The 14,087-nt window shown below is 40.5% G+C and overlaps 1 protein-coding gene across 9 annotated transcripts in view; it reads left to right on the forward strand.

The window, feature by feature from the left end:
* otofa (otoferlin a) overlaps positions 1-14,087 on the forward strand; it is a 67,185-nt gene that overhangs the window by 39,103 nt on the left and 13,995 nt on the right. For all 9 annotated transcript variants that reach the window (XM_034579505.1, XM_034579509.1, XM_034579511.1 and 6 more), the window contains exons 6-23: positions 2,878-2,951; positions 3,143-3,269; positions 3,538-3,592; positions 5,030-5,161; positions 6,665-6,727; positions 7,097-7,181; positions 7,350-7,509; positions 7,639-7,825; positions 7,937-8,123; positions 8,891-9,114; positions 10,508-10,616; positions 10,721-10,910; positions 11,150-11,270; positions 11,456-11,556; positions 12,014-12,104; positions 12,686-12,802; positions 12,953-13,105; positions 13,856-14,048. In XM_034579505.1, the coding sequence (XP_034435396.1) occupies positions 2,878-2,951; positions 3,143-3,269; positions 3,538-3,592; positions 5,030-5,161; positions 6,665-6,727; positions 7,097-7,181; positions 7,350-7,509; positions 7,639-7,825; positions 7,937-8,123; positions 8,891-9,114; positions 10,508-10,616; positions 10,721-10,910; positions 11,150-11,270; positions 11,456-11,556; positions 12,014-12,104; positions 12,686-12,802; positions 12,953-13,105; positions 13,856-14,048 (2,369 nt within the window). The remainder of the gene's footprint in view (positions 1-2,877; positions 2,952-3,142; positions 3,270-3,537; positions 3,593-5,029; positions 5,162-6,664; positions 6,728-7,096; positions 7,182-7,349; positions 7,510-7,638; positions 7,826-7,936; positions 8,124-8,890; positions 9,115-10,507; positions 10,617-10,720; positions 10,911-11,149; positions 11,271-11,455; positions 11,557-12,013; positions 12,105-12,685; positions 12,803-12,952; positions 13,106-13,855; positions 14,049-14,087) is intronic.

Consider the following 14,087-nt stretch of genomic DNA (forward strand, 5'->3'; position numbering starts at 1 on the left):
TTCTCTCACAATCACCCACAGACACACAATACAGTTCCTTTTCTCTGTGCTGCAAAGATATGCAATAGTTGTGCTCTACATACAAGAGTGATCGTATTTCTTAATCTAATTTCTTGAGAAACAGCCTCTTCTGTCTGTTTTTTTTTTTTGTTGTTGTTTTTTTTTTACATTTTCTGTGATTTACCTCTGGTACATTGTGAATTTGCCCTATTTCTGTAATTGGAGACCACATGTGAACCATCTTTTCCTTTTAACTGACATCTGCGAGGTTAAGCTGATTTCGAAATCCTGGCGGGAGGTTTGTATCTGATGTTTGTCCTTGTGTTCATCTGCAAAGGGAAAGAAAAGGAGACAGAAAGTATGTGAAATATTTAGCAGCTCAGTTTGTTTCCTAGAATTTTCCAGTGTCGCTCTTTTCTTCTGGTTATTAATGACTGCTTGTGCACACAGGATATCTGTGCATATCTACTCCAACTGCTGATATATGTTTCCGAGGTGTGTTGCCTGTCTTCTTCACACTAATCACAGTATCAGTGACATGTTTCCTGACAAGTAACCTGATCTGTCTCAGACGACTGGAGGGCTGAAGATGTGTGATGTTGTGTCACATGTGCCTCAAAAGCTTTAAAGAAGGAAAGTTGAGTGTAGTTGCCGGCATGGTGGTAAAGTGGTTTGTACTGTCGCCTCACAGTAAGAAGGTTCTTGGTTCCAATCTCTGTTTGGCCAGGGGGCTTTTAGTGAGGAGTTTGCATGTTCTCCTGATATCTGTGTGGGTTTTCTCCAGTTACTCCAGGTTCCTTTCACCATCCAAAGAGATGCAGACTGGCTTTGGGTTAATTGGATTCTCTAAATTGATTGTAGGCGTGAATGGTTGTTTATCTTTGTATGTTGGTCTGTGCAACAGTGGGCGAGAGGCCAATAAATGGTAAGCAGTATAGATAATAGATAGATTGAAGTCCAGTGTCAGTAAACGCTGGTTTCCTTTCACAATGACCAACTAGTTTTAGTTACTTATACTTATCCAGACTTTACCTCTTGAGGTGGCATCTATATGAATCATTTTCTAAACTCAGTCATTTGAACTGCAAAAGTTAAATGGACTGCATTTGAATTGTGTTTTTCTGCACATGCTATACGTTCTTGTATATCAGTCACATTCTCACACAGCCGTCAGGGGTCATTTGGGATTCAGGATTGCGGCACCAGGGTAAGATATTGATGTTTCCTCTTAGTTATCCAACAATATTCAAGCACAACATTATAGAAAGTTCACATCAGTCTCTTTTAAACTCTTAAAATCTGTTTAGTTTTTTGGTGGTGGTGTATAGAGCCCCACCCACTCCATCTTTCTCCTCTTCCTCCTCCTCTCTGTGTATCTCCAACCATCTACCTCCACCTCTTTCTCTCTCTCCCTTCCCTCCTCTCTCCTTTATCATCCACTCACCTGCACCAGCTGTTATCTGCCTGGTTGGTTTGTTGCTACACTTGACGGGGGAGGAATGTGGAAATACAGTTCAAAATAGGAAGACGCTATATGGGCAGATTTATATTGATCTGACAACTCTGTGGAATTGAGTCTTTCATGTGGTATGTATGAAAAACCCATTTTACACATGTGTGAGTGTGATTTGATGCCTTGTTGGAAAATTACAAGGAGACAATGGGTTGGATTACTGGACCGTCTCATTTTGCTGTTGCAGTAACCAGGGATATTGATTCTTTTTTTTTCCTACTGATACAATTTTTCATGTAGTCATAGAAATGGAGGAAATGTCCACCACAGTCAAAGGTGGTGTTTCAAAAAAAAGATTCAATGTTTTATCATATAAAACAAACAAGCAGCAAAGGCTCACATTTGAGTAACAATTAGTTTGATTTTTTTTGCTTTATAAATTACCTAAATTATTTTGGTATCCAAATTGTTGCCAATCAACTTTCTATTAATTAAAGAGTTGAATGATCCACTCACTTTTCCGCAGTTTTCTTGCCCATCAGTTGTAAACGTACCAGTATATAAGTTTACATGGCCTAGATTTGATTTGACTGGAAAAGCTTTTCACCTCTTCACTGATGAGTGATTCCTTAGTCCCCTCTTGACTTTTATTCCTGTTCTCTGGCCTCCAGGCTTTTACTTTTAAGTCATGCTCGGCACTCACCCGTGAACCTATGAAGTTGTCATAGATTTCTGTAAAACCATCCCCTCCTCCATATTCCATGAAATGAAGTTTGACTGTAGCCTCTGGAATAAAGTTGGACTGATCAAAGCAGAAACTGAACTCGACTCTGAAGGATCGCTCGAGGAAAACAAAAGGAAAACCTTTCATTAATTTCCTGACATGTATCCGCAGCAAATTGGACGGCCACACTCATTTTCAATTATTAAGGCCCCTCATTTGTCGTCCTGCCGCTGATATCACAAGCTCTTTGTCGTTGTGGTGATATGTGATCCAGATGATGTCGATGTGGAGACACCGGATACTCTTCTGACTGAGAGTCTGGAGAATTGGTGGTGATAAGGGGGGGGGGGGAGTAAATCCCCTGGAATTAAATGTCTAGCCAGGCCACAAAGATGTCTGTGATATATGGACATTACATGTGGTGTTGGGTTGCCTGTTGATTATGTCCCCATGTGGGCAGTGGAGTTTTCACTGAAGTGAAGTTCAGCACTTGTTAATGTTAATCACTCTCCTCCGACTGTCTGATCTTATCGATGGAGAGTGAACTCGATGAGACACATGTTTGGAGTTGATTCATCTGAAGATGGATCAAAGGTGAATCAGACACAAGTTCACTTTCATGTTATCAATTCCTCTTCCTCTCTTCTCCTCCTCCTCCTCCTCCTCCTCTCTTATCTGCTGTCAATTTCTCCGGCACCAGAGCAGGGAAGGGGGTTTTCTCAGCCATGAAGCTCGGCAAGATGAAAAGCTCTAAAGACGATCACAAGAGAGGAGGTAAAACCACATTCAACACAAGACACATTCAACCTGAAATTAATAATTTGATTATTTTGTTGATTTACTTTTCAGTTTTTAAAAATGTTGCAAGTTAGCTTTAGGGAAAATACATACAGAAACCTGTTTCTCGAGCTTTTATAAAACATATCAAGATTCTGTTGGGGAACAACTTGATTTGACTTGTCCAGATGAGCCGGCAGTCCTGGAAATGGATGACCTGGACAGGAAGGCGATCCGTCTTGCTGGAACACTTGACCCAGACACCATCTCCCTGGCCTCCGTCACCGCCGTCACCACCAACGTCTCAAATAAGAGGTATGATGTGTATGCATACACTGACGCACCTGCTTTTGCAAATATGAAACTGCTTATGCCACCGCACAACACAAAGCAGACAGCACAGTGCTTCCATTTGACATAAATGTATTCATTTAAACTTTTTCCCTTTGAGAAGATGGAAAGATTACAGTTTTCATAGCTCAAGATTCAGACCTAACACGGAGCTTGTGCCCCTGTGCTCACTCAGTGTCCTCGTTATCTGTCAGTGAACTGTAGAAAAATCATTAATTTAGTTTTTCTTCAGGTCAAAGCCAGATATAAAGATGGAACCGGGCTCTGGACGACCAGTGGATTATCAGGTGTGTGTGTGTGTCTCTGTTTCCTGGTCTTTGTCTGGGATTGCATAAGCCCTTTGTATTCCTTTGTGCCTGTATATATGCACATATATGCATGTTTTTGGGGGTTTGATATATTGGTGGTTATGATGTATCACAGGTATAATATAAGGAAAGGGTAGAAGGCGAAGTGTAGTTTCTTTGTAAGAAAAAAAATACAGACATTTTAAGCACAGCCAGATAGAGGTATCATTGAGATAATGTTTAATTATCTTATTCTCCATTTTGCCGAGAGAAGATTGATGCTCCTCTTCCATTTTTGTCTGAAGCCCGGAGCTGGAGCCTGGAGGTGATGAGCATAGATTATCATAAAGACTGGAGGCTGAAGGAAACAGCTAGCCAGCTCTTTTTTTTTTTTAACTTCAAATAATCCTCCACCCAGCACCTCTGTAATTTACTAATTAACATACTGGATCTCATAATCTCACTATTTCTTGGCAAACTGCAGAGAGGTGGCACAGAAGTGCAGTGCAGATGGAGAAACTGTTGCTTGGTCACATGCAGCTCATAACCCCCCGAAGACCCCATTTTATAATTTTACATTTGTATATGGATTAATGAGATAGAGTATCTCAACTTGTAACAGACAAGCTGGCCCATTCCCCCCTGCTGTCAGCCTTTATGCTAAACTAAGCTAAGATAATTTTCTCGGGGCTCTACCATCAAACTTACAGAATTGTTACATGTCAATTGTTTTTTAACAAGACTATTGTCTTAATTGGAGTAATATCAGAATATTGGTGTCCATGTAAATGTGACTAGCAACATTTAAACTCGTTTGTTTAATCTGCACAAAAACAAAAGTGTAAAATGACAAGTTGCTGTTTAACTGCAGGATTATTTCCAAATATGTGTCACATCTATAGATAAGTACACAAGCCTTTGTCCTTCTTTACAATCAGAGCAGTTTATTTACAACAACATCAGTGAGAAGAAGGAAAAGAATAATAGTGGGCCCAGTGGAACATCCTCCTGTGCCTGCGCTCTTGGCCTATTTTCATGGCCTATTTAACTTAAAAACATCCATACACTTATAAACCAGTCAAGTGGAGACTTTTTGTAATTGTAAGTTGCAGACTCATCCTCGCTTGTTCTTGTTTCTCTCTGTTCCTATTAATCATCAAAAAGACTAATTAAACCTGTGGGATTTTGCTTTAATCTGAAAACTTTCTCAGAGTCAGAGTAAAATCACAGGCTGAAATAGGGAAATCGGGGGAAAAGCCCTCACTACCTGGAATCAGCATCCTTAGAGTCTGTGAAAGATCAATTTGAATCGTTTGACTCTGAGTTGTTGAACTGAACAGGGTAAATGATTAGTGATTAAAAGTTTGCCGCTGGCTGACTCACTGTTGGAGGAAAGTCGGTTTGTTTTAGACCGAATGTGTTGATCTCTCCCATCAGATCAGCATCACGGTGATCGAGGCCCGGCAGCTGATCGGCCTCAACATGGACCCTGTGGTGTGTGTGGAGATTGGAGACGACAAGAAGTACACATCCATGAAGGAGTCCACCAACTGCCCATACTACAACGAGGTGAGGAAATCCACTCTGCAAGAAAGCGAAGAATTAATAATTCATGCAATAACAACTAGCTTCCTTTGCTACCTCTGAATTTCGGCATCACTTTTCTTCGTATTGTGTTTCTCTCGTTACATTAACTAATGCCATTTTTCACCATTGTGGTTTTCTAGTAATAGACATTAAAGTGGCACAATCTGCTTTAAATCATTTTTGTGGCAAACGCTTGTTTTCCTCTGGGGTTTGTTGTTGAAACAGATTAAGATTAAAGTGAAAATAATGGAAACTGACGCGTTCCTGGACAGCAGAGGAATCGCTCTTGTTAGTAAATGGAAGTGAGAATCACGCAGAACTCACAGCCTCAGCTCTGTGTCCTGCTGGGACAGTGAAGGTTTGTCTCCCATCGATTTGTTCTGTTTGTTTGAAAGTCCCCCGCGGACCGGGAAACCTGGAAACCAGAGTGATTGAGATAATCATTCTTCAAGCTCTCCGTCCTCGAACTGAGACACAGCAGTGTGTTCAGTGCCTCAGAAGTATGATCTCATTTCACTTATTTTTATTTGGTTTTGGGGGACAAGGTTTTGGTGCAGTGGCTTCATACATGTGGCTAAGAATTCGTGAGGTTATGGTCGGGTTTTTAAAATATAAGATTCCTACAAAAGCACAAGTGAGGCCCTCCCTTCACCACCTTTTTTCACATGACTCTGTTTCAGTTTTCATTTCGATTTACAGTTGTTAAAAATTTGTATTGCAATATTCAAAGACCCAGTCAAATGAAGGATTTTACTGGTCACATGTTTTTGCTCCTACTCCTAGATTATTGAGTCACAAATCATGATCTTAAGTTTATTTTTTGTTAATTTTCTCGTACCATAATGACTCTACATCATGTTGAAGGGGAGTTGCGTTCATATGTTAAATAGCACATGCAGTAACACATGCTGAACAAAGATATAGTGCAAACTGATCTTGTGGCGCCAGTAGGAGTCCATGCAGTGTCCATGGAGCTCACTTCTAGCCCGTAGTTCTGTCCTGATCGAGGTGCACAGAAGCTGCATTATGAAACATTAACTACTGCAAAGGCATGAAAAGACTTTGATGCAGACATGTGAACTAGTCATTTATTTTAAAGTCTCTCATCTCCACTTCTAAAGGATTGAAACCTGGAGGGCCTGGAGTTAAAATATGTGTTTTTAAAACTTCACTTCTCTGTTCGGGTCTTCACATGTTGACCTTTTCTGCAGATCATCAAAAAAAACTCTCACTGCCCTACAAAAGGCAGCAGATCTCCTGTGAGGCTGATAGGTTTGGATGTTTAAGATCACATTTTGGTTTGTTGCATCAGATCCTCAGGTGAACTCTGCATTGGTTGTTTTCTGAACCTCAAGTTTATCCAGAAACATTTGTTTTGGCACATTTTACTCCCAGAACCAAACCAAATGAAGTGTGTGTGTTTTCTCATGGAAGAATAAGTGAAAACATTTTAATAGTCAAACATTTTTTCTCTGTCTTCTGCAGTATTTTGTCTTTGACTTCCACGTCCCTCCTGATGTCATGTTTGACAAGATCATCAAGCTCTCAGTGAGTACTGTGCTGGTTTAGGTTCTATTTCAGAGCAGTTTGCTGCAGAAATATAGCTGAAATCAATATTAACTTTAATACCTAGTAAAACGGGGAAGAGTAGATATCACAGTCCTTTGGGACGTAAACCCATAAAAAGATATTGCTGGTTATTGCATTAACTAAGTTAAATGATGTTCCCAGAGGGTCACTTATGTTAAATGTATTGTTAAAGATATCATGCAGCCCCTTGTTTACCATTATGTAAATAGCCAGCTGCACTCACAGGTTTATGAATGATTTATGATGATTTATGATGATGTGCTTCAATACAATGATCCAGAGTTGGAGCCTTGTGCTAATACTTTATCCTCAATTCTGTCTAATTAGGTGATTCACTCCAAAAACCTCCTCCGGAGTGGGACCTTGGTGGGAACATTTAAGATGGATGTTGGGACTGTTTACTTTCAGCCTGGTACAAACTGTAGCTCTGATGATAATGACTGCTGATAGCATGTGTGGGCATGTGTGATTTGTTTTGTATGTTTTTACATTGATATTAAAGTTTGATTTTAGTTTGTTGTAAACTGACAACAGAATTTCTTTTGTTTTTTTGGGGGGGATTTATTGACATCTATCCCAGAACACCAGTTCTACCACAAGTGGGCCATCCTGTCTGACCCTGATGACATCACAGCTGGATGTAAAGGATATGTAAAGTGTGACATCGCTGTGGTTGGAAAGGGCGACAACATCAAGACCCCACACAAGGCCAACGAGACTGATGAAGACGACGTAGAGGGGTAATGAGCTGTTGATGATCAAATTGGATTCATTTGGAAAAAGACAGTGTATCAGTTATGAAATCAATATTATAATATATAATAAACATAATCAATAAACCCACAGTCTTGCTGTTTTTTGTCTTCCAGAAACCTCCTGCTCCCAGAGGGCATCCCAGCAGGGAGGCAGTGGGCGAGGTTTTATGTGAAAATCTACCGTGCAGAGGGACTCCCTAAAATGAACACCAACATAATGGCGAATGTGAAAAAGGCCTTCATAGGAGAGAACAGAGATCTGGTGGACCCTTACGTTCAAGTGCAGTTTGCTGGGCAGAAAGTAATTCCCTCCACATCCTGCTCTCCTCTATTCTCTGCTAGTTCAAGCAGTTGTAAACCTGGTGCTCTGTGAGCACTTTGAGTTCAGTGCTTTCCCTCCATGTTTCTCCAGGGGAAAACGTCTGTCCAGAAGAGCAGTTATGAACCGATCTGGAATGAGCAGGTCGTCTTTACTGAACTCTTCCCTCCACTCTGCAAACGCCTGAAGGTCCAGATTCGAGACTCGGATAAGGTCAACGACGTTGCCATAGGAACCCATTTTATTGACCTGCGCAAGATATCGAATGATGGCGATAAAGGTGAGTGAAACAAACACACATGTCAGCACTTTGTCTTACTAACATTGAGTAGCTGTCAGGTACATAAATTAGTCAGGACTTAACTAGTTAATATTTTACTGTATCTAGTAATTAGCAGAGCTAAATTGTGAATCAAGCCACTGACCTTTGGCTAATGGCTGTATGAATTTATTGGATGACATTCAAATCGACTTCTAGTCAATAAATACATTTGCATAAATTAAACCAAACCGCATGAATCATTGAGAGGAATTTATTTATATCACATTTGTGTTTCTGATCATTTTTCCATGAGAAGCCTAGTTTTATTTCATGCCGTTTTTAAGTAAAACCTTCAGAAAGTATGTAATGTAAAGATAACACAGTCATGGAAATGCCTGAGATTTTGGATTTAATTATGATCTTTGCAAAGTGTTTTATAACAAGAGATTAGGATAAGTCTCAATAGTTCAATCAGAACAATTGATTTAAGAATGAAAACTTTGCTGTTAAAATGTGGATGAAAGAAATTACTTCCGCTCTGTTTTGTAAGAAAAGATAAGATTTGGGGGCCAGTTTTAAATCCTCTGGATAAAAATATTGACTCAAAACCCCCAGAGGAAGGATTGTGATTGCCATCAGCAAATATATAAATGATTTTTCTGCTGCCTGGCTTTTTATCTGTTGTCTGGGTGGGAGTGGAAGTGTTGGATGGTGTAGGTAAGACAAATTTCAAATATATTGTAGAATATCACATCATCTCCTTCTTTTCCGTTTGCCGTCTCCAGGGTTCCTGCCCATCATGGGCCCGGCCTGGGTCAACATGTACGGCTCCACTCGACAGTACACTCTGATGGACGAGCACCAGGACCTGAATGAGGGACTTGGAGAAGGGGTTTCCTTTAGAGCCCGTCTTCTGCTCTCCATCGCCGTGGAGATCCTGGACACCACTTCCCCTGAGATCCTCAGCTCCACTGAGGTTCAGGTGGAGACTGTGTCCAACATCTCAGAGGTGAGAAGACCTGACTGTTAAAACGGCAAAGGGATTTTTCTGTGCCTGTATTTCTTTCATGCAATGGAATTACTCAAAGTCAAAGAAAAGCTGTTATCTCAACCTGTGATCCATAAGAACACAGAGTTGTTTGACCTCCTCTGACTTCCTGACCTTAACAGTAAACATTGTATTGACACGTGTAGTTAACTGCTCACCAGGGAAATCAGAAACATCAGATGTGATGCTTCAGGGCCAGCTTGAAAGCTATTCAACCTAACATGTCTGTTAGGGTGTAAGTGTTCCCCCTGGGGTCAGTCGTTAATGCCAGCATGAGTGTGTGCAAGTTGTAAAGTAGAGTTGTTGTTTTTGGGGGGGGGTGGGTGGGGCCAGATAACTAATTAAAAATAATACCAAGCAAAGACATGTTGTAAATTAACACATTTACTTTGTCTCTTCTCTAAATAAATAACTTGGGTTCGGTTTTATTAATTAATTGTCACACTACGTAAAACGCTTGTGCCAAAAGTGCATTTGTCTTCCTAATTTCTAAGAGCAGGAAATTATGTTAATAACTGAGTTCAGAGAAAAACATATTGTCACAACAAGATTGCAAGGTTGACATGGTCGGTGTTTGGAAAACAAATTTCCCCTGTTTCCTGACTCTTCTGGCCTTATAGTCCTATAGTTAAACACATTCATGAGGATATATTTACTTGATATAACTTGAACGTCACTCAGTAGAATGCATATTACATATAAATTCCCTAGTTACGGATTTTTATTTGGATCTGCTCTAAATTGCCCACGCTCATAAATATCAGTCAAAATCTATTCATCAAATCCTTGACCCTCCCCTGATCCAAATTTTAATGAGCTCTTCCCTGACCCTTAAGGTTTCCTCCCACCAAGTTTCATGGTAATTTCAGAAGATTTTGCGTATTCGGTCAAAACAAAGCCTTCTCAGTGGAGATAATAGTTTGCATGGTTATAGCTAAAATGGTTATTATTTTGAGGAAATGGAAATCTACTCCCTTCATTGTTTAAAAAGTGTCTCAATGATGTGGTTTCCTGTGTCTATTTGGAGGAGATTAGTGTAATTGCTCCTCACCTGACTCATACTGTAAATGAGCAGTGACTAAGCTGCAAATAAGGCAAATACCTTATTTGCCGGTAATGGTCAAACAAACTGAATGAATAAAAATATGTCAGGAAATAGTGCACTTACAAATGTATAGAATAAGTAGCTCAGTAATTCGGAGATGAGTAGTGGGGTTTAAGTGTATACATTGGATTATAAAAAGCAGCTCCACAGACAGTAATCGCTCCACAGACAGAGACAATAAAATGAAAGCACTCTGCTTCAATAAAATGTTCCCCTATATGTTTATTGCTGTTCTTCTCACTCCATCAGAGCGCCACAGGGAAAATAGAGGAGTTCTTCCTCTTCGGTTCCTTCCTCGAAGCCACCATGATCGACAGGAAGATTGGTGACAAAACGATAAGTTTTGAAATTACGATAGGTAAATATAAAACCTTCTAACCTTCTTATTATTGACCGTCCCTCTGTGAGTGTAACAGAGTAATCTGACAGCACACACCTTAATAATGTTCTGCCGTGTTACAGGTAACTATGGCAACCAGATAGATGGTGTAAGCAAGCCCTCGTCAGCGAAGAAGAAGAAGAAGAAAGATGCAGAGAACGAAGAGGAGGAGAGCGAGCTCATTCACAACTCTAGCGAGGACGAGGCGGACGAGGACGGAGACATGGTCTCAGTCTCTTCCACTCCACTCATGAGGCCCGTCATTACAGACAGGTCAGAGGTCAAATGTCACAGAGGCGAGACAAAGGATGCTCTAAACTTAATGTTTTGCTCATTTATTTACAGTATAATAGAAAGCCAGACTAACCTTTTAAAAACGGATTTGTTAAATGCTTTACAATTATCAGAAATGATACAATTACCAACAGCCAGGGGCAGCGTCCTGGCTATAATATAATATATTGAGAAAGTAGTTGCACAATCTAACCCACATTCTACTTATATCTTTACAGAAATTACTTTCATCTTCCCTACTTTGAAAAGAAGCCGTGTGTCTACATCAAGAGCTGGTGGCAGGACCAACGGAGACGACTCTACAACTCCAATATGATGGACAAGATCGCTGACAAGCTGGTCAGTGTGCACATGTTAGGCAGCCGGACAGATTATAAGTCTGATGTGCTGTAGCATCAACACAAAAGTTGATGATAGAAGTATTAAGATGTATATAATTGAAATACTCAAGTAAAGCCCAAGTATCTTAAAGTTGTGCTTATATTTGAGTAGTACTCAGCTCCAGTGTTTTTGTGTCCTTGCAGGAGGAGGGTTTGAATGATGTTCAGGAGGTCATTAAGACGGAGAAGGCCTTTCCAGAGCGCAGACTCAGGGGAGTGCTGGAGGAGCTCAGCGTTGGCTGCAGGCAAGCTGCATAATAATATTCAAGAGTCATGATCCTGTATCAAAACTGACACTGGGACTCTGTGCCCAGCACCAATACAGAGTGCTTCTCCTTACAGGGAAATTTGTAAAACTACTCAAATAGTGTGGTACTTAATAACCAGCATTGCACTGAATGCTTTTCAAAGAAAACTTACACTTAAGAGTGTGAGCTGCCCTCTGCACTTTTCATCAACCCCCCAGAAACTACTGAAGACAGCAGCTTTCTGCACAGAGGTATCTCTAAAACCAAGTCATTATGGTTGTCATGGTGAAAGGCATCAGCAGTGTCCTCATTGTTTGTTTCTCCCTCTCGTTATGTACTTTTAGTTCTTTATTCACTGCTAATTTGTTGCTTTTCAGATCACAGATAATATGTATAGAATTTATTCACAAATCATGCTCGCCTCTCATGTTTTGTATTTTCTGGTCATTTCCAGTCGCTTTGTGATTCTGGCTAACAAGGACTTGAACCAGGCAGGCAGAACCAAACTGGATCGGGAACGGCTCAAGTCCTGCATGAGGGAAATGGTGGGATTTACTTTTTCATACACAGATAAGAAAAGATTTAGTGTGAGAAAAAGACCCTGAATACTACTGTATTAAAGGATGACAGGAAAGACTGAAAATTATAGTATATATTTGTATTCATATGATTCCTTGGAATAGATTTGCAAAGCTATCTCATTGTTAGAATTCATATGAGCAGGGATTTAATGATGACTGAGACAGAGAAGGTTATTAGGTTAGAAGGATCATGTGAAAAATATCCAATGTTTGAACAGTTTTAGCAAAGGCGTCCATACAGAGAAAAAGTAAAGATGTAATCTAATATTGCAGACTTGCCTGTAGCAGGTAAACTATTAGTGTAAAAGTTGCCGGAGAACACAAACTTGGTTGTTAAGGAAAAGTCATCGATGTGTAGAGTCTCCATTAAATAGGAATTAGTATCTAGCAATGTGTTTGAAGAGAGAAGCTTCTGTGTAGTTTTAAAAGTGATCCTTTGAATCAAAGCATTTTTTCATATTTTGAAAATCGAAGCACATGTATTTACAGTATTTACAGTATGTAATGTATGTAATCCTCTTCATCACTGATCTCCCCTCCTGCAGGACAGCATGGGTCAGCAGGCCAAGCAGATTCGGACTCAGGTGAAGAAGAACACGGTCAGAGACAAACTCAAGCTGGCGCAGAACTTCCTGCAGAAGCTCCGTTTCCTCGCTGATGAGGTGCAGATCTAATTTTGTTTTACTCTGCTTCTACAGAATATAAACTGTACACGACACTGTACCAGTACAGAATCAACATTTTGGTGCCCCAGCAGTTGGGGAGAGACACTGGGGTTAATAAGAGCTATTCTGCATATTTATCTCCTCCAGCCTCAGCACAGCACACCAGATGTTTTCGTCTGGATGATGTGTAACAACAAGCGCATCGCTTACGCCCGGATTCCCTCCAAAGACATCCTGTACTCCATAGTGGATGAGGAAACTGGTAAAGACTGTGGTAAAGTCAAAGCCGTCTTCCTCAAGGTATCATCAGCTCTCCCCGCTCCTCTCTCACTCAACCTCTATTAGCTCCGCAGTTTAAAAACGCACTTTGCTAAATGTGAATCGCCTGAAAGAGACTCATTATTCTCGTTGCCAGAAAAAACCTGAACCATGTATGATTAAGTTAGACTTTGCTACTTAGTGCACATGGAGATAATCAGTATTAGTTAAGAGTCATGTTACAAGATTAGTATTGAGTATTGAGTGTTATAATGTATAGATTTGTAAATGTATGACAGCTGCCTGGGGAGGAGGTTGAAAATCAATGGTGATATTAATATGTATGGATTGGGCCTTGTTGTAGCTTTGTCTCCAGGGTTTAATGATTGACTTGTGGTAATAAAACTGAAGAGAGGATGTAATTCTGCAGTAATTTTTTGCTAACCATGGTTTGCTTCTGTTGCAAGAATCTCTTTATATAAGAATGACAGTAGAGTGCATACCTCCAGCAGGGCCCCTTAAATTCTATCAAGCTGCACCAAATTACACTTTCATAGATATTAGTCTCCTTAATATGTCTTTTTAACGATCCATGTGTCTCGCAATGTTAACGAAAGTGAGGGAAAAAAATCCTGGTTCCACCTCAAAATTCTGTCCTGGCCCATGTCCCATCCTTCCACCCCAATTTAAACAAAATGGGTTCAGTAGTTTTTGCATAATCCCTCTGACACATGGACGAATGGCAATGAAATCGTAACCTCCTTGGCGCCCATGTCTCCCCTGTGTCCTCAGCTGCCTGGTAAGAAGGGCTTTGGTCCTGCAGGTTGGACCGTTCAAGCTAAGCTGGAGTTGTATCTATGGCTGGGCCTCAACAAGCAGAGAAAGGACTTCCTCAGCGGTTTGCCCAACGGTTTTGAAGAGATTAAAGCTGCCAATATGGGCCCCAGTCTTCAGCCTGTCCCTCCTGTCAGCCTCGTCTACAACAGTAAGTACAGTAAACACAGGAAATGACTTAATGAGACAT

Source organism: Hippoglossus hippoglossus, chromosome 24, assembly GCF_009819705.1.
Source record: "Hippoglossus hippoglossus isolate fHipHip1 chromosome 24, fHipHip1.pri, whole genome shotgun sequence".
Classification (NCBI taxonomy): domain Eukaryota; kingdom Metazoa; phylum Chordata; class Actinopteri; order Pleuronectiformes; family Pleuronectidae; genus Hippoglossus; species Hippoglossus hippoglossus.